Here is a 20,634-nt window from a genome sequence, read left to right on the forward strand (position 1 = left end):
TGGGTATTAAACGTAATATTATCGTTCGTTTTTTTTCGCTGGTTTCGTCCTGTTCCCGTTTCGATAACGCGTCGGGGATTATCGCGTATTTCCTTAGTCGGTATTTTAAAACGTAATTAAATTTGGATAGGATTTCGGCCTACCGTATTTACCGTTCCGACACCATTTTCGGTTTCGTAAAATATTCGAACGTTTTATAATCCGTAAAAATGGTAAAGGGAAAACGGATATTACGTAATTCCGCCTCCTATATTTGTAAATAATAAACGACCGCGAGCAATTTTTTATTATAAATAATATAATTGCGTTGGACCGTCGTTAATTTAACGGAATGGAATATTACCGGTTTTTATAACCCGTCCTTCCTTTTTTATACTAATACCCCCCCGATAATTACGCCGGAATAATCCGTTTTTATTTTCGTTTCCGTTTCGTCGCTCCATTGGGCCAATATTAGCGTTTGCAAAAATATTTATTTAAATATTTTAAAAATAGCGTTTTTTTCCGGTATCCATTTAAACGGTATTCCTTTTTTAATAAATCGAAATAGGGGCGCCGTTAAACCCGAATACCCGTTTATAAAATCCCGGTAAAAATTTGCGAATTTTAGGAAACCGCGCAATCCTCGTAACCTCGTCGGGGTTTCCCATTCCCGGATCGCGCGTAATTTTTCCGGATCGGTTTCCACGTTTATATTAACGTATATAATAAACCCCAAATATTTAACGGAAATAACCGCGAACGCGTTTTTATCGAAATTTAAATTTAAACCTATTTTTTTTAATTTTCCCAAAATATGGGTGATTTTCCGCCAATAATCCGTTTTGGAACCGGACGTATATATTAAAATATCGTCCAAATATATTAATATATAATCGTCCAATATATTCCCGAGGACGCCGTTAATATATCGTTAAAACGTGGCCGGGGCGCCCGCTAATCCGAATAAGTATATTAATTATTCGAATAATCCGAATTTTGTGCGAAAAACTGTAAAATATTTATCCCTTTCGGCCACGCGTAATTTATAAAAAACTGCACGCACGTTTACTTTAATAAATTATTTTATTCCGGATAAAAAACGGAATATTTTTTTAATTAATAGTAAAAAATACCGGTTTTATATTATAATAACGTTTAATACTTTATAATCGACGTATAAACGCTATTTTCCAAAAATTTTCCGGACTATTAGGACCGGGGTTACGGTTAATAACGCGTTTATTCGGATCCATTTTTTATCCATTATATCGATTATTTATCGCCGTAATTTTAACAATTAATCGCGCGGTATATAATATAACCGGCCTTATAATAACGGCGGGGATTTACCGTCGCTATCCTTTTGGATCCGGATATAATAATCCAATTCGCTTTTATACGGGGGTAAAACCGAAATTTTACCGTCGTTAAATAAGTTTTCGAAACTTTTTAATTTTACGGGTAACGTCGCCGGGGGCCCTACGTCGTTTTTATTTACCGCCGTTAAAGTTAAAACCCGGGTTATATTTCGTAACGAAATAAAGGCGAATTCCATTTGTTCGTTCGTATTTTTTTTTGCTTTTCGGGCCGCGGTTAGGAATACGTTGCCTATAACCACCGTAGGTTTCCCGTTTTTCGGACGCAGGAATAGTTTTTGCACGAATAACCCTTTAACGGACCCTATTTTTAATTTTTCCTAATTTGGGCTAAATACCATTTTCCGGTGGATTATCCAAAGGAATCCCAAAAGCAAATTCTGCGTTAATCCCGGAATTATATAAAAAAATATCGGCGCGGATTAACCGTCGATATTTACGTCGCAATTACCCATTTCCCGTATATCGGTTCGTATTCGTCCCGTTACCGTGCCCAACCGGCGGATTTATAGTAAAAGGATTTTTATTATTCCCAATTTTTCGGTATAATTTTTGTTTATAACCGCGTAATATTCGCACTTTAAATCCATTTGTGCAATAATAAATTTCGTTAAATGAATTAAAACCGGGATAAAAAATGGTCGTTTATTTATTATAATTTATATTTTTTTTAATTGCTTTTTCCGATTTATATTTACTGGCGTATTATAAAATAATCCGGGCCCGTCGCGTCGGCCTTTTTTTGGGTTAAAATTGTGGCCCAAAATTAATTTTTTCCCTTTTCGGGGTCGTTTGGCGTTGGACGTATAACCGGTACAAATTGGTAATTTTAGGCGTAATGGGAGGCGGACCCGCAACGGAGGTAGGCCCCCGTTTTACGGCGTTATTGGAATTTTTAAACGGATATTTATAAAACCTTATTTTTCCCTTTATTTCCATCCAATCGGTGCCTTCTTCGCTTTTTACCAACATTATAACGGTTTCGGCCAACTTTTATCGCTAATACGCCCGTTATTATTATATTTTTTAAACCTATTTATAAAAAATTTGGGAGGGGGGCGTTCCGTTTTTGGCCGAAACGTTTATCCAAATCGATAATTTCCAAATCCTGGGCGATATAGCGGTATATGGCGATAAATCCGTGGTAAAAATCGGAAACAATGCCTTTTCCTACCGACGCTTCTTTTATCCGGTTAACGACCCGGAAACGCAAATAATTAACCCGTATTTCGTTTAATTATTCGAAACCCCCGGCCGCAATAAAAAAACGTTCGAATTTGGTAAAAAAATATACGAATAATTCGCCATATCGTATTCGGAATACCTCCAATTCGGCGAAAATTTAGGCTTTTTTATAAAAATCGTCGTACGTGCGTCCCAAATATTCGATAAAATCCTCGTAATTATATTCTTTTCCCGTACCCCCTATTTCGTAAAAAAAACGGACAATATTTTATATTATAATAATAAAATTAAATTATACGTATTCGAATTGGTCGCGCTAATTCCCGATAAATTCCGCGTCGCGTATTAATTTGTACGAAATAATTTATTTCCAAACTGTGAACGCAACCGGTGCGCCGTCGTATAATGGGGGGTTACGTAAAAGTTTTTTTTTGGGGCGTTATTTTTACGTGGTCGCGCCTGCGTTTAAGGAATATAATTGCATTTAAACGATACGTTTTTCCAATATCGCGATATTCGCGATTAGGTTTTGGTAAAAATCGTAAATTTCTTTTCCCGCGCCTGGCCTTGGGTTAGCTATTATCGTATTTAAATTTAAACGTTAGTAAATGTTATAGGGTAAACCAACGGCCTTAAAACCGTTAAATATTTTTATTGGTATTATTATTAACGCTGGGGGAGAAGGGAGGAAAAGGTGCATGTCCGGGTCGTGGTAGTGTTTTTCCCCTTATATATTATCCCTAACCCGCTTTTGTATCTTATCACGTAATACGTGCCTTAGGCACGAATCCATAACATTTTCGGTGGTTTATCCTATTAAAAAATAAAGCCGGATTTACGGTTTTAGTGGCTATTAAAGGCTTTTTTAGGGTTTTAAAGGCTACGCACGGGCGCTACCCCCTAAATTTTCATTTCGATGGGGGGTACGAGGTTAATACAAATTTTTAAAATTGGTTTACAAATAAAGGTGTTGATTTTAGCATTTCGAATCCCTACAACTACGGCCAAAACGGATTAACGGAACGGTCCGTTAAGGTTATTTTGGATAAATTTCGGTTTATCATTATAGCCGTGGGCTTACCATTATATTTATAATGATATTTATTATTTACCGTGGTTAATTTAATTAATAGTACAGCGGTAATTAACAAGGATTTGATATTTTACGAGGAATTTTATTCCGAAATCCAACCTGGATTACCGCATAAACCCAGTTTAGGGTATTTTCGGGTTATTAATACTGTATACCAGGTTATTATACCGCTGGAAAAACGCTAAAAATTTAATAAATTGGCTCCCCGTACCGAAACGGTGAAACTTTTAACCCATTTATTAAATTTTACAGCGTTAATTTACGCACCCGCTAAACGGGCCGTATATAAAACCTTTACCGTAAAAGTTATAAAGGGTATAACCGTTGAAAATTTGGTTATCCCAGGGGAAACATTACAGATTTTAGAGGGGGAAAATACAAATTTAAAAGGGGATTTTAATTCTGAATTTAAAAACGAAATTAATAGCGTTCCAGCGGATAATTATCCCCTCAAAAGCCCTGAGAATACTGGGCAATTACCACCCGTTATAAGGCTTTTAAACCCTAAAAATAAAATACCCGCCAGGCTTGTACAACCTACCGTTCGCCCCCCAAAACCTGTAACGGTAGCGGTACCTAATCCAGTACCTAAAACAACGGAGATTCCGGTGTTTTTAGCATTTAAAATACAAAATATGGAATTAAATTCGCAGTTCGAAAACCAAAATTTAATGGATATAAATTAGGTATATTATCTTTGTTTTTAAACTAAAAAAAATAAAGAAAAAGCCCATTAAAATGATAAACCAAATAATTACCAACAGGTTTTAAATAGCCCTGAAAATGTTAAATGGTTAGCTGTTTTAACGTCTAAATTCGACCAAATCGTTATTGCAAAAACTTTCCGTCTTATCCCAAAAGTTAAAATGCCTACAGGCCGTAGACTCGTTTTTACCCGGCCGGTATTTAAATTAAAAAAGGATGAAAATAATAAACCTATAAAATATAAAGCTAGGTTTGTTGTTAGGGGTTTTTTACAGGTTAAAGGCCTAAATTATATCAAAATTTTTGTTATCATTAATATACCATTTACTTGGCGTATATTATAAATTATAATTAATATATAAAATTGGGAAATAGAACAAATCGATTTTATCGGTACGTTTTTAAATAGTAATTTTACCGACGTAAATATATATTTGCAAATTCTAAACGGTTTTAACGAATGGGCAAAAAATTGTAATTTTACCACCGTTAAAAGTTTAGTGGAAATGGGTTATAACCCGAAAAAATTGCAGGTTATATAGTTGGAAAAGGCGTTATATAGTTTGAAACAGGGTCCAAAAAAATGGTAAAACAAATTTAAAACCCTATTATTTAAAAAAGGTTTTAAACCATTAATCTCTAATCCCGCTGTTTTTTATAACGTTAAATCCAAATATTTTATCGTTATTTTTGTAAATAATTACCTGCTGATAGGTCCTAAATTGCAATATTTTTAGGATTTGAAAGCCCGTTTTAATAAGGTATACGCGCTGGAAAACAGGGGCTTTGCAACCTATTTTTTAGGCGTTCAAATTATAAAGGATAGGCTTAAACGCCTATTTTAATTTTATTAAAATTAATATACAAAGGAAATATTAGCAACGTTCGGATTAGTTAAATGCAAACCTATATTTGTTCCTTTATAACCGGGTATGCTAAAATATAGCGGGGGTAAACCCGTAAATGCGTTGGAAATCAAATTATTATAGCGTATTATCGGTATTTTTATATATTTAATGCTATTAACGCGCCCGGATATCGGTTTTGCGGTTTAGTGGTTTTTACGTTTTTTAATAAAAGCTATTCCAATCCATTTAACGGCAGCTAAAAATTTATTACGTTATTTAGCGGGTATTAAATCCTTATTTATTTGTTACGGAAATAGAGTATTTAAAACGGAATTACCACCCAATTTATTAATAGGGGGTTTTAAAAGTTTAAAATTATTGGGTTTTAATAATAGCGATTTTACCGGGGTTAGGGAAGATTTAAAATCCATTTACGGATATTTGTATACCTTATTTGGGGGCCCTATAACGTGGAAATACTAAAAAGTAAATATTATAGTTTTAAACATTCCAAAAACCGAAACCGATGTTTTAACGGAAGCCCTGCGTGAAACACAGTGGTTTAAAAATTTATTTATAGAGATTGGATTACCTATAAAGGCCCTATTGCAATATTTGGAAATAATACAGGCTTTATAGCTAACGCATATAACCCTACGCACTACCAACGTATTAAATATACATTATTAAAATTTTATTACGTACGGGAATTAATTATAAAAGGATTAATGACTTTAAAATACCTGAAATCCAAACAAATACCCGCTAATGGTCTAATAAAACCCCTAACGCTTCCAATTTATAAGGTCTTTTTAAAGCTTATAAGGCTTAAACCCCTAAAAACTTAGTTTTTACCTATTGAATTTTAGGGTATTTAATTAATTCGTTAATTAACTACCCATTATATTTCCTTTATTTGCAAATATTGGATTTTTGTTAGCCTAATACCGGACGTATTACCCGAATTTACCCTGCATAGGTTGATTAATAAATATTTAATACCGACCTTATACCAGAAATTGAATCAAAATTGAAAAAGCTCGTATTTTGGGCGATTTACGCATTCGAAATACCCTATATAATATGTTTATATGGATTATTACCAACGAACAGCCAAATTAGCTACCTGGTTTAATAATTAATTCCGTGGGTTAATATTATGCAAATCGGGGGTTCAAATCCGGGGGTTATTACAATTTTGGGGGTTTTTTCCAATTCGGAGGTTCGTCCATTTCGGGGGTTATAGGTCGGTATAAAGGGTTTAATCATCTTGGGGGTTTATATCGGGAGTTCGAATCGGGTTGAGACATAAGGGGGATTTTTTTTTTTAGGGTTTTATTTTTTTATATATTAGTTTTTTCCGACTTCATGTTAATAGTAGCAAAAAAGGGGGTGTTAATTATATGCGTTATTTAACATATAATAGGTTCATTTTTATTTATATATAAATCATAATAAATAATACCGAAATCGGGTTGTTGGGATTGTCGGATTTTTTATTCTATTTTATATATATATTGCAGGAATTGCGATTTAAAATCAGCGAATGGGGTTTCACCCTGTACCGGGTTTAATACCCACCCTGCATTTACGAATCAGCTACCCTATACCGGGTTGAAATTTTCACCAAATTAGCAAATAAGTGCAAACCCAAAAATGGTTTGTATGGAAATGAGGGTGTTTTTTCAACAACGTATACAAAATAATTTTTCGGAAAATCGTGTGCGGCACCGGAACGTTTTCTGGCGTGCGGACCCCCATTTCGATGTCGGAGAGTATGTAAGGGAAACAAAGCAAAATCTCCCCCACCAATGAATTAAATCTATTAATCCCAAAATTAGTGAATTTAGTGCATATAAACCCTGTAATTATAGGCTTTTACAACGCAATTAGCACCACGCCGCACCTAGGCTAATGCCTAACCCCCTGTTAGCAACCCATATTGTTAACAGGCAGATTTTATAACGAAACAAGCACCTAATGGGGTTTTAACCGAGCTTATTAATACTAATTCGACGGTAATACGTATTAAAAAAAATGGTTAAAAGGTTATAAAACTTACCGGTAAAAACAGGAAAATTAATGGACGAATTAAATTAATTAAAGCGGCGGAACGATGTAATACGTCGTTGGCGATTGAAAAAACGCGCCGCGAAGTAAGAAAATACCGTTTAAAAACACCGAAAAACACCGCAACGCCTTTACCAAAGGTAAAAAAAAAATAAAAACAGCTTTATAAAGGTTTAATGCTGTATATTAATTTAAACGTCCTCGTTATCATTTTTCTCCTTATCCTCCTTTTTTAGCAAAACATTATATTCGGTTTGCATAATTCCTTTAACCTACAAAATTTTAAATTAACGAATGGTAACCGTATAACCGGCGGAACGGCGTTCCTCCGACGACAAATATTTGAAATTATTATTTGCGGTTAAGCTATTTTTATAAAAAGCGATTATTGATATATTTTTAGTGGTTATACGCTATGGGTTAAAATCCTCAAAACGTTTATTAATGGATTAAAATAAATAAATAGCGTTTAAGCAAAAATTTGGTAACAATCGCCATAGGAATTTTTGCGGGAAACGTTTCGGTTTTACGTTTTTTAGGAATGGTGATCGCACATACAACCCAGATTTTTGGGTTCGTTTTTAAACAGCGTACCAGCTTTTTGCAAATTATAAATACACAAAAAAGCATTACCGGTTTAAAGGCGATGGTAAAATTACACGAAAATCGCATTAATTAACAAAATGGCTACGCGATAAAAAAAGATTCCAAATTGCCAAATTTATATTTGTTTGAAGGAATAACACTGTTTGTATTTGGTGCAACAACCAAACGGCGGAATAATATCGTAATAAACACTAAAAACTCATAATTAAATTTGCTTGCCAGCGAAATAAAACTCAAGGTAGGCCAAATAAGGAATAGGGCGTAAAATTGAAAAATAAGCATTAACGGTTTTAATAATAACGATAAAATTAAAATAAAAACTTATTTTCGTCGGAAACGTCGTTAAAAAAACACAATAGTGAAAATCAAATTGAAATTAAACCGATTAAAAAAAGGCAGACAAAATAACAGATGAGCAGAAAAACGGCCAAAGAAAATAATTGCCAAAAGGTAATTTAAAAACATGCTGAAAAAAAGCATTGAAAAACTACTATAACCACGTATTAAAATTGGTGGCAGGAAAAAGCCTTTTTATGAATAAAAAGGATCGCCAAAAATTTGCAGTCAATTAATAACGACGTCGTTACAATTAAACAATAAAGTAAATAAACAATAAAAACGTTAAACGAAACTATTTAAAACTTTTATTTTTAAAAAAGGTTACGTAATTAATAATTATTATAATAGGAATATATAACGGGTTGCGGAAAGCAAAGGCGCAACGAATAAGCATTAAAACCATTTTTAGAAAATGTACTGCAAATTATAGAACTGTTTTTATTGTTTTCGATTTACAGATTGTTATTGCGATTGGAATGGAGGTTATTAACCGCGTGCAGAAAAGAAAGAATTGCCGGTATTGGAATAAAGGTAATCGCGGTCAAATTAACAATAAAGCGACAAATTACGTGCAATGCCGCACAGGCCAATTACACGTGACTCACCCGCCCAATTGCGAGGTATAAAACGGAAGGACGTTCAGAAACTCACCTTTTAGACAGTTTGATAGAACAGACAATCAATATATATCTTTATACTCGTATAATAATATTCTATTAATCGATCGACATTACGGAAAGCCTATCAACATAATACGTATTACTTTTCTATTTTTTGCTTTATATAATTAAATAAAATTTGTGAAAAAGAAGTTTAATGGTATTTTGATGCGATATAATTAAAAAATAGGGATATTGAAGTTTTATCTGTTTGACCAAAAGTCGGGAAGATTATTCGATTCTTCAGTAATTTATCATTCAATATGAATGAATTAATCGGATATTAATTTGAAATGATAATTGCGTGCACTTTCCTCGGTTAAACTGGCGAATATTAATATTTTATTATACATTAGCGTTATGTCAATATTTACTTTTATTTAAAATAATAATTAAATATAAGTAAAAATTGCAAATTGCATTTAATATCGAAATGTTAAATTAACAAAAACAGCTATAATAGCGCTTTTTGCTTAAAAAAAAACCACAAAAATCAACCTCTGTCATACAGCTCACCTTATATTGTTACGATTTATATTTATTTTTTCATTAAATATTCAATTGTGCACAGTGGTTATACTACCATTTTTTTCCGTATACCATATATGCATAATGCGAATACAGTGCATATATCCGCTATAAACGGCGAAATGCGACAAATTATCGTTGTTAGTACCGCCATAAACGGCGAAATACGACAAATTCCCCTTGAATTAAAGAAAATTATTAGTGGTACCGCCGTGAACGGCGAAATGCGACAAATTGTCCTCAGACTAAGTGTGGTGAGGTTCCGGGTGATGGTTTCCCGCCAGTTGAAAAATTCCCTAACAAGTCTTGATAATGCATTGACGAAAGAGCAGACATTGACGGAGTCCGACGGGCATACACCAAAGGCGTAGCATAATATGTTGGCTGTGCGTCAACGTATAGACTAATGAGTACAGCTATAGAGCGAACTGTGCTAAATCCTCAATATAAATCATTGCTTCCTGTCAAATAGCCTTCCATGATCGCTGGCCCTGTGAAAAGAACCTGAGATGTTTATTTAACGCGGGGGGAAAGCCTCCCAACAAACGTAAATGCGCATTTTGTTTTGTTCACGCCTCTGAGAAAGCTGACTCTGGACAAGTAGAGTCATAAACCCATAATATAACCCTGCAACTAGCCTTCCGTTCCGCTGCTGCGGAATGTTGCGCAGAGCGCGGCGTAATGATGTGTTAGGTCAAGTACATTCTGCGGCAGGCTCGTAGCCTGGATAATACTGCGGACCTTGACGGCGCCCTCGTCCTCGATGAGCGACCGGATAGTGTTAAGCAGCTCAGGAGAGAATTCTGAGTACCAGCGGTACTGCCACGTGACAAGCCTGATCACCGCGGCTACAGTATCGCGAGTGCTGTTAGGTTTCCGCTCGTAGGCTCGTAGTATACCCGTGAGAGCCTTGGGGCTGAAGCGTTGACTCAGGCAGGCCCGGTACGCCTCGACGGCCTCGTCCGTGTGGTGAAGGCGCTCGGCTAGCGCTCCCAGTATCTCCCATTCCTCAGCCGACTTTTTGTACTGCAAAGATTGCAACTTGAGTTGCGCCATTTGTGTACGCCAAATTGTATATTGGCGAAGGTCTTCGTAAAGAACCATGAACAAGCTGTCCAACCAGCGTTCGCAGAGGCGCTTGTTGTTCAGTTTGGAATGCTCGCTCGGTAAAATGCCCTTTTCTAACAGTTAGCATATGAATGTGAATTGTACCATCAAGCAACAGATCGGACACTTGGGCGAAGACTTACATTCTCCTGGTCCTCTTTAACCTCAGAAGGATCAGCAGTGGTCAGAGGCTTTTCCAGGCCCTGTCCGTTGGGACCGGCCGAGTCGGACTTTTCTGCAGGCCCTGTCTCAATGTGAGAGTCTGTGTCGGACTCTGCATCTTGAGCAGCGGCGGCATGGTTGTTGTTCGGAGAAGATCCTCTGAGACCGTCGGTGCTCGCGCTACGTTGGTTCGCACTTTCTTGAGTTGAGTCCCTCACTTCTGTCCTCTCCATCCGGTATTCATCTTCCATTACGAACACAAGACTCCTGGTCTTGAGCAACTGATCCCATCCAATCTTTGAAGTCATCTCGGTCAGAATTTTGTAGGCGTGCTTGAAAGTACCCCTGTAACCGGCTGCTCGCAGGTTAAGTAGTGGCTCGGCGACCTGCTCATTGTATCTGCCTTCTGGCTCGCTGTCGATCTCGTCCAATCGTGTCTCGACCAGGGTGGGCAAATAAACGTCCTTCGGCTCCGGCATCAAAGGCGCGTCTTTATCCTGGTAGGTGAACATTGGGCACGAGTTGAGGATCGTCAGGGCGTTTTCCCAATCCTCCATCGCAACGTACACCTCGGCCAGCCGGGCCCACGTGCCAAACTCGCTCGGTGCCGCAATCGTGCTCCTATCAGCGCACGCTAGTGCCATTCGTAACCTCTCCTCCTTCTGCTCAGGGGTAGTGGCGGTCTTGGCCTTCTTCAGCAAGAATTCTGCCTGAGCGTCAAGCATAACATAGTCCATAGGAGCCTCCTGTAAAGCTTGATGCAGTACGCGGACGCCCTTGACCTCCTCGTTGCCCAAGAAAAGCACCTTGGAGAGCAAGGATGCAACCTCGACATTTTGTGACCGCAGCTTCTCGAAAAGGTTGATGCCCGAGACGAACCTTCCAGTGGTCTGAAAATATCTCAAGAGACCGCTTGCCAAATGGTTAGAGACAACGTTGGGAACTTGGACAGTTGAGTCTGACCCGAGTTGCCAACCTGGAGGTTGCGTCAGTAACCTATTGTATATTGCACACCAAAAAGCTCCCCACCCAGAGGCATGGTCTCTCTCACCTCTGAAGAATAGTTGCTCGGCAGCACTGAGGAATCGATGCTCAGTTTCCGTGCTGGTAACAGGATTGAATCTGCGAACGCCCATTATCTTCCTGATGGTCTCTCCACTGCCGTCATCTGCATACGAGTATGCACGCAGGACGCTGCAAAGGTAAGTCTCCAGCCATAGCTCGTCGGTAGCCTTTCTCTTCTCTCCCCTCTCATCTACACCATAGCTTTCAACCGAACCCGGGATTGTGACGTGTACTCGCATATCAATTCGAGATAACGCATTGTAGCAACTGTTCAACGAATAAAGCAGTCAGCTCCCTGTCTCCTCGCCAGCCAGTCAATGCCATGAAGAGAGTGATGGCGGGCGTACGTACCAGTACACTCCCTGGACTATCTTGGTTGTTGCAGCCTGGCCATGGTCTTTGTATGTGAGTGTGTTGATATATGCCGCCAAGCTCGCCGACGATGACGCGTCAACCCCTGTGACATGGTGGTAGACGCCAACCTAGAACTCGGAGACGAGTGTCAGACATTCGAGAAGCGCCAGAGAGGGAGGAATCGTTATTCCGTACCTGCTTCCCAGGGCTTCGTGTTTGTTGTTTTGTGAGGTGGACGAGGTCTGGAGGGCCCAGCTCACGCAAGGCGATCAACTGATCTGTGCGGGCATCAATCGCCTCGTGGAGGATTTCCTCGGTGATTCTGATGATGCCATGCGGTTAGAAGTGCTTCCATGACTGAGCTGCAAGCAAATACGGGCGGTACGAACTCGGGTACAGCCGGCGCAACCATCACGAAATTTAGATATGAAGCCGCAAGACTCGAGCTTGCGAAAAGGGTGAGGGTTTGTTGCTTCGCGAAATCAGTTTTGGACGAGCGGATAGCGCCTTGTTGTTTTGTTTTAAGCTTGAAGAAGGACAAGGTGTCTAGCTGCGATTGGCGCCCGAGATGCAGTCCCGCAGCTGCTGGTAGTCGACTGATGTTGGTGGGATTTTAATTCATGGGCCCGAAAGATTAGCAGAAGCTGGAAGCGCCCGCCCGTCCATCAATCGATCGAGCTCAAAGACCAGCTTAGCATGTGCACAGACCATCAATTTGCGCGTACCTTCCCAGTTCCCACGTTGCTTGATCCTTGGCTCGGTACCTGCTGGGGCGGACAGTCCCCGCAGCAGTTTGGCTGGTGATCCTCGTATACCGACCATTTTATCACAGTGTTCTCTACAGTACAAAATGTTCAGGTTGGAGAAACGGGCGCCAAGCACTTTACTTTACGTAGTGTGGTACCCTTGGTAGCGTGCGGCGCGTCGATCGCGACTTGTCCATTTGACGCAGTAATTAATTCACAAGTTGCAAAGTGCTCAACCAAGTACTTTTGGCAGGTACCTTGAGCTTGAATACACGCGAATATTCAATCAACGTTGGAAACCAAAACTCCCAAAAGGCAATGGCTAGGCTGACGCCGCCAAGTCATCACAATGGTAACAAACAATGTTCCTTCAATTTGCGTGCACACTGGAAAAAAACAGCCTAGTAACTAACCCTTGCTCTACTTGCAGCCCTCGTTCGCTGCCATAAATGTCGAACCGGAGGAAAATCCAGATGAGGATATCGAAGATACAAGGCAAATACAGGTTGACGAAGCCTTGAAGCTGTATCAGAATGCATTGAAGCTACATGCTCAGGGCCCAAAATCCTACGATGATGCCTCCAAGGCATATGACCAGCTTTTTGAATCCGCAATATTCAAGCTCCCCGAAGCTATCACCGAGTACGAGCGTGCACAACGCCCACAGACGCCATTCTTATCTCAAGAAACTGCCTTTTCCGCAGCTCTTGACGTTGCAAATTCCGATGGCGACACCTCCGCCACAAGCCTGCCGCAAGTCTACTATCTAGCATACAAGAACCATGGCCACTTTCGACTCGACCGTATCCGACATGAGGCTAAGGTTGCGAACCGAGAAGGCAGACGGAGCATCTTTGATCAGGACGAAACACAGACTGAGGCTCTCGGCGTATTGGGCGACTTTGAGGCCGCTCTGGACCGCGACCCATCTGATGCGGAGCTATGGAGGAGGGCCGCCCGCGTCTCTGCATTTCTGAAGAGTGCTCGGGTCAGTCGATACTGCTTAGAGGCCGCTATCGAGCTTGATGATGACCCCGCTGTTGGCGATGTAGAACCGCCGTCTCTGGCGGAAGGCTACGCCGGTGAACAGTTGAAGAATCAGTTGCAGGTTCTTGGAGACGACATGGCACTTTCACATCCTGCGATGGTGCCATTTGTCAAGTACGAAGTGCCAGATTTTCTGAAGCGCTTTCTGGACCCTCTGCCATTCCTTCCTAACCCCATCAAGGACATCGCCATACCCAAGCCCACCAAAGTCGAAGAATCATGTCCCAGACTGGTCCTAGTAGCCCAGGTAGCGGACTGGACAAACGTTGGACTAGCTATAATTGCCGCGTTTCTCAATCACGGCGCCTCCGGCAGAGGCGTCTTTATTGAGGTGCCAGATATATTAGAGGATGAACCAGAGGCTGTCATGGACGTGGACAGCGAGTTACAGGCCCAAATTGAAGCCCAAGTTCTCGAAGAGTCAAGATCTGGTTCTGCGGGATATGAAAGACCCACTGCAGCCACCACTGATACAAAGCAGACAGTCGCCAATACCGACAGCACTTCTGCCCCCAAACCAGCCGCGGACATCACGTCACCTGGAGAGGGACGCAAAGATAGCACCGCTTCTTTGAGCTTTAGGAAGCGCTCACAATCGGAAGCAGGTCTGGCTGAGGGTGGAGATGAAGAAGCTGTGGATTCAAAACGACCTAAGCGTGCTAGACGACGTGATACGGCAGTTGAGGAAGTGATCGACCCAAGCACAATCATTGCGAATCAGCTGCGGCCATATCAAACTGCAGATCAGGAACTGTTTCAGCTCATTAAAGACACAATAGAAACTTTGGGAATAACTGACGAGGGCGCTCTGAAAAAGATCTCTGACATATTGGAATCCTGCTCATCAGAGGATCGACTCAGCAAACTATCCTCACAGGTAGCACAGGATCTCGCAGCGACTATGAATACTTTCACTATGGAGCAATCAAAAGTTCTTTTGAACAAAGAACCTGCGCCAACGTTGGGTTTGAATGCCTTCTTGGAACATACCAAACCTGGCACGTCACCGGCATCAGAGAAACCACCCGCCAACGAAACAGCAGGACTCAAGGCTTTCATTGCCAGGATCAACGATGGCTGGTTCACCCTTGAGGATTGTGCGTTTGAATGGCTATTAGCTCTTTGTCATAGCTACACCGCCTCGAGGTGGTCTGAAGAACGAAAGCGAGCTGTTGTGCATGTCATAAGCCGGCTTGATGATGGTATATACCAGCGCCTAGAATATGAATCGAAAAACCATCAGGACTCAGATTCGAGCTTTGGCGAAAATCAGCCGACGATGGAGGCCCTTGCCCAGATGCTTTTCGAACTGCATCTTGACATATACGAGCGCGTCACTAACCCTAACAGCTTGGTTGACGCTGAACAGCGCAAAGAGTCAAGGACCCGGTTGATGCGATGGCTATTTCTGCGCTCGCAGCTATTTGATTCCGGCAAGGCGCAAGCTTCAGAGGAACTAACACTTCGGTTCTGCTGGGCGGTTGTTTTTGCCACAACTCTCTCTGATACGGTCTCGCCAGACCATGTCCTGGATTCTTGGCGGTCGCTGCGAGAAGTGGTTGAGCAGGCTGAAACGGCGGAAATTTTTCTCCCCAACAACGTGGTCATGCCCGAAGTCTCAGTCAAGGCTGTGGATAGAGAGATCAGTAAACTCACTACCATGGACTTTTTCTTGGGATTGTTCAAAGAGGATATGGGCGATCCAGTCGCAGTCATCAGTTCTCTGGAACCGGTCCTCAATCCGGACAGTGTTGCAGTGGTTACGGATCCTGACACCTCCATCAACGGGGCGGCACAGGATAGGGATTCTGCAAAGCCCCCCGGAGTTTCTGTCAAAGAATGCGCAACCCAGACACTTCAGGATCTGTGGAAGTTTGTAAGGGGAAGCAGCACCGATCTCAGACTATTCCTGTGGAAAAGACTAGGTGATGCGTACCGCGTCATCAAGTATAACACCATGCAGTTCTCCTGCCTTCTTCGCAGTATCGAGATGATTGTGGATGACTTTGAGCGCGAATCTTACCTCACTGCCTCGGCCGAGACTCGCACCAGTATACTGATTCACATGCTCAGAAACCTCGATGACCTCTTGATACACGCGTTGCACCTCGCTCTCAACGACAATACATCTTTCGATATCATTGACGACAGCCATTTGAGAGCAACGGCAGCAGCACTCACCAAATTGAGCTGCATATTACACGTGTGCGCCATTTACGAGGACGGAGTCAGTGTTGGACTAAAACAAAATAGTAATGTCGGCAGCAGCTTTAGGAAACCGTTGCTGGATCTTTTGCACAATTTTCAGGCCCGAACTTGGTGTTTGCAGTACTGCGTCTTGAAGGTCGGCATCGGGTCGAATAAGGAGCTGTTTACCAAACCAAGCAGCCATTTGTCTCAACTCCTTGCCGCTATCCACCAGGTCCTCGGGCTCCGCAAGATGTGTAAAGCATCTAATCGCATCTTCCCCAAAATGATGCGTGTCGAGCTTCTTAGGCAGACAGAGGCCGAGGATTGGGAAAAGGATCTAGGACAGGTGCTTTACGATCTCCACGGACTGAAGCTGGGAGTTGAGGTTGATGATCACGGCTGTCCTCCGGAGAAGCTCGAGAAGCGGAACGCAATTGCATTGGTAGAAAAGATCACCATTCTGGCCGACCGCATGTCGATGAAAGATCTTCTCAAATCGGAGCTCAAGACCACCATTGAGCACATGCAGCAGGCAATTGGACAGACCAAGTCTACGCCACAAATGATCCACAACCTGCGCAACTTCACCGAGTACCTCAAGAAACCCATCCACCCACTGCGGCTTTACCAGGCCTGGAAAGGCACTGTAAGCATAGATGCAGTGACAGTCACCACGTCTGAAGCGGCACTTGCTGAGCACGGTTGGTTTTTCCTGCTCGGCATGATCGCATTCAGCAAGTTCAAGCAGGTCGACCTCAACAGGCGACAGACCCCGGGAGCGACTGACGATCTGCGTATTGGCCAGGCTTTCTTGAGAAGTCAAATCCAATTCACGCCAGACCGCTGGGACGCGTGGCTTCGACTGGCTGAGTGTTACGACTATGAACTAGACGAGGCCGTTCTTTGGACGGCCGATAAAATTAACAAAGACAGGGCTGAGCTTCTCAAGTTTCAACGGAGCTCAATACACTGTTACAGTCTGGCGCTGTCCCATTCCTACTCACTGTCGAGAGAGCTGTCTGACAACGACTCCGAGGCGCTATACGATCTTTATTACAACTTTGGAATGCGGATGTACGCATCCAGCAGGGAGCCCTTCGGGATGGAGCCATTCAAGCACTCTGAACAGGAGAGGTTTTTCATTGATACGGGTGAAAGTGAAAACGGCACCTACAAAAAAATCTTGCATATGGAAATGACCGATTACCAGGTCTGGAAGTACGCGGCGAGCCTGTTCAGAAAGGCGATGGCACGACGGCCAAAGGATTGGAAGTAAGCACCAAGCTCATTCCGACTATGGCCCCATGGCATACATTTACCCATTTCGCCGAGGCTAACAGAATTTTATAGGAGCGCCTACATGTATTCAAAATGCCTATGGAAAATGTACGCAACCGCAGATGACCGCCTGCCAGAGATCACCAAACGAACCAAGCCTAGCAAGGACCTTCTCATATCGGCGCTTGAGAAAGCCGTCGAGGTTGTGTCGTGGCTCCCGAAACCTAGACATGGTCAGGATCCTGTCATCGAGCCCCATTACAAAATCCTCGTGATACTATACAAGCTCGTTGCTCGGGGCGACATGACCGCACAAGAGGCTGCAGATGTTCTGCAGCGGCAGCCGTATGCTGTCCGCAGGGGCGAGGATGTCTTGATCGGAGACGGCGACTCAGATGATAAGGAAGAATGGGAAGAGTACGTGATAAAGTACCTCTGCCACCTGCGTGACAAGGACAAGTCGAACTGGCAGCACCGGATGATCATCCGACACGCCCGCATCCTCTTTGACTCTGATGACAACGGTTCCGACGGGGAAAGGTCAGATGGCAAAGAGGTTTTTATGGGTGCCAAAGCCGCATTCTCGGTGCTTCGCGAGTCCATGTTCACAAAGACAATGGTGATGAATGTGTGGAAGTGCGACGCTGAGAGGCCAGGTCGCCATCACGTATATACAGAACAATATGTGCGGTTCATGACACGGCTGCTGGTCGCTATGGACGACCGAGTCAACCTGGAAGCGCTGCTTCGTCGTATACGGAAGAAAGGAGCCGACTTTTACCACTTCAACGAGCTGTGGCACTATTGCGTGCTTGCTTACACGCGTCTCATCCGCCAGGCGTATCAAATTCCCACCACCGAGGAGGAGATGTTCAAGAACGTGAGCCTAGACGAGTTCGAGATCGTGGCGGAAAGAATTACGGAGTGGGCCGTCAAACTCAAGGCAGAGGAACACCCGGCTTTCGATGCGATGAAAGAAGCCATTGAGCTCAAGAAGCTGAACGCGAACCTGACTAAGGCAACGCCTATCGACGATCTCGTCAGTGATTGCTATTGTCTGATCTATAGCGAGGTCGGCAGCGACCTGCCCGGGCCACCGCCGGCCCAGATTCTTGAGGAAAGGGCAAAGCAGAAGGAGGCCGCTGCCGCTGCCAGTGCGGAAGAGCGCCCCACTGGACTGAACAGCTTTTTGAGCGCGCTGGATACCAAAGCCAACAGCAGCAGGGCTGGGTCGGAGGCGCCAGATAAGACTGCCGTCGAGCAGTCGTCGCGGCCGAGGAAAGCTGCGGGCGTACGTCGACCAGACATACTTCGGAAAGCTGAACAGGCGGTCCTCCGGGCCATGGAGCCGCCACAGACGAAGACGGCCGTCGGTGCGTCATCAACTCGCGGTGGCGCCAGTGGTGAGAATGGCGGGAAGTCGCGCATGAGCTCTGCCGGGTCGGTGGGCGGCGGCAAGAATGGTCGCATGTCGCCTGGAGAGGCCGAGGGTGGCGGCAACGGCGGCGATGCTGAAGACGAATACGTCGAAATGATGGAGGCGGCGGACGAGGACGAAGACAGCCGCGGGCCTGCTATAGACAACGACAACGATGACGGGGCCGACGCGGACAGCGAAGGTTCCAGCCCCAGAGGTAGCAACCAAGACTCCACGGATGACGAGTCGGACCTTAGTGACGTGCCTCCCGACTACGAGGACAACATGCCGGCTAGCCTTATGTTCCCGAATCTGCGTAGGAGCGTGGAGTCTGCTGGGCCGGTAGCTACTAGCAACAGCGAGGCCATCGGTAGCTCGGACGAAGGATCCGGTGTCGAGGAAGAGGCGGCCCTGGAGGAAGAGGATAACGAACAGGATAACGAACAGGATGAGGAGCAGGATGATGAGCAAGGGGTGGAGCAAGAAGAAGATGGTGAGGAGGATGAAGATCAAGATGGAGATGAAGATGAGATTGAAGAGGAAGGCGGAGCGGAAGACGAGGACCAGGAGATGGCGGATGACGACGAGGCCGAGGAAGAAGAAGCCCAAGAAGGCGAATGAACGCAGGGTGCGTCCCAAGCATCCCTGAAACGATAGGTATTATATTTTATATCTGTGAATAACTGCATATTTATCGGAGGATTAAGACGCCTAGATCGCTTGTTACAGCGTAGGTGTTTAGGGAGTTTCTGGTTTGAACAGGTTTGACTTTCTGCAGAGTTGCTAGTGTAGGTCAAGTCTGGACTGGAGAATTAGGAAGATAGCAATCTCCAATGTCGTTTGTTAGCCGTATGGTCAAATGAATAATCAAAGTCATGAATGAAGATGCGCTTCTACTTTCAATAACATGACAAATATCCAACCCATCCTCTAAACGCCGGCTATTTGACGCCCATGAAATGGAAGCCTCGCATCCAAGAGATTTTTTTTTTTTTGTCTCTGCAGAGCGGGCAAGTTTATGTCCCTTCAGTTCCTCACCACCTCGGCAAGGGCCCACATTGCGCCCCCTTCCAAAGGGCGACTAACCCCTTCCACCGTTGTAATCAGCGCCGCCGGTCCTCCTCAGCTCCTTGACCACGTCGTCCTTCTTCAGCTCGCCCTTGTCCTCGGTCTGTATGTCGAGGCTGTAGTGGTTCATGAGGCGCATGACGGCGTTCTTTTGGTTGATGATGCCGAAGCGGCGCTTGCCAATGTTGCCCTCGACCTTCTTGCCGTTCCAGATGACGAGCACAAACTTGGTGCGGGTGCTCTCGCTGTCGTTGGCGTACTCGACGCGCGCGTAGCCGTACTGGTCCTTGGCGTCGTCGAGATTGGACACGAACTCGTCCCAGCCCTCTTTGCCCGTCGTCAGCTCGGCCTCCTTGCCGGACGGCGTCAGCAGAAGCCAGTTGGTGTCGTCCTTGTTGGACCGCACGGCGTCGTAGGCCGCGCGGATGTCGGGTGTGTCGAAGTTGACGGCGTTCATGGCGGAGGAGGAGGAGGGGGGAAACCGGGAAGGACGCCGGGTTGATGAGAGCGTGAATAGAGAGGGTATGTTGTGCGACGGCAGCTTTGTTAGCTTTGTGTCGGAGGTCCAAAATCGTCGGTTTTGTGTTTGTCTGTTGTTGCGCAAGGTCAATTGAGTTCAATTTCAGGGTATTATGCCAATTATCTTTTGAGGAAGAGCTTGATGAGAACCTGACAGCGAGGCTGAGACGTACTTTGTTTGCGAGGCTTCAGATTTGGCCCAAAGAATCCAGACTCCAGGCCAGGCACGCCCCTGATAATCCAAGGTTGGCCTGTTCGGTACGCTCCAGAATGAGGGGGAGGGGTTAGGG

General features: G+C 43.6%; 4 protein-coding genes across 4 annotated transcripts; 2 read left to right on the forward strand and 2 right to left on the reverse strand.

Annotated features, from left to right (window-relative positions):
- Window positions 1–10,024: 10,024 nt before the first annotated feature.
- On the reverse strand, window positions 10,025–12,491 carry PpBr36_09048 (uncharacterized protein; the record flags this gene model as incomplete). Its single annotated transcript, XM_029896172.1, has 6 exons — window positions 10,025–10,567; window positions 10,642–11,636; window positions 11,712–11,992; window positions 12,077–12,207; window positions 12,275–12,401; window positions 12,469–12,491. The coding sequence occupies 6 exons, from the start codon at window positions 12,489–12,491 to the stop codon at window positions 10,025–10,027; spliced, it is 2,100 nt and encodes a 699-aa protein (XP_029747223.1).
- Window positions 12,492–13,255: 764 nt separating this feature from the next.
- PpBr36_09049 (uncharacterized protein) lies at window positions 13,256–19,378 on the forward strand (the record flags this gene model as incomplete). Its single annotated transcript, XM_029896173.1, has 2 exons — window positions 13,256–17,334; window positions 17,413–19,378. Coding segments are annotated over 2 exons (6,045 nt in total), but the record flags the coding sequence as incomplete, so codon positions are not given.
- Window positions 19,379–19,590: 212 nt separating this feature from the next.
- Window positions 19,591–20,327, forward strand: PpBr36_09050 (uncharacterized protein; the record flags this gene model as incomplete). Its single annotated transcript, XM_029896174.1, has 2 exons — window positions 19,591–19,595; window positions 19,763–20,327. 2 exons carry the CDS (start codon window positions 19,591–19,593, stop codon window positions 20,325–20,327), a joined length of 570 nt encoding a protein of 189 aa, XP_029747667.1.
- Window positions 19,839–20,282, reverse strand: PpBr36_09051 (uncharacterized protein; the record flags this gene model as incomplete). Its single annotated transcript, XM_029896175.1, has 1 exon — window positions 19,839–20,282. One exon carries the CDS (start codon window positions 20,280–20,282, stop codon window positions 19,839–19,841), a length of 444 nt encoding a protein of 147 aa, XP_029747668.1.
- Window positions 20,328–20,634: the final 307 nt, after the last annotated feature.

The sequence above is a fragment of the Pyricularia pennisetigena genome, chromosome 5, assembly GCF_004337985.1.
Source record: "Pyricularia pennisetigena strain Br36 chromosome 5, whole genome shotgun sequence".
Classification (NCBI taxonomy): Eukaryota; Fungi; Ascomycota; class Sordariomycetes; order Magnaporthales; family Pyriculariaceae; genus Pyricularia; species Pyricularia pennisetigena.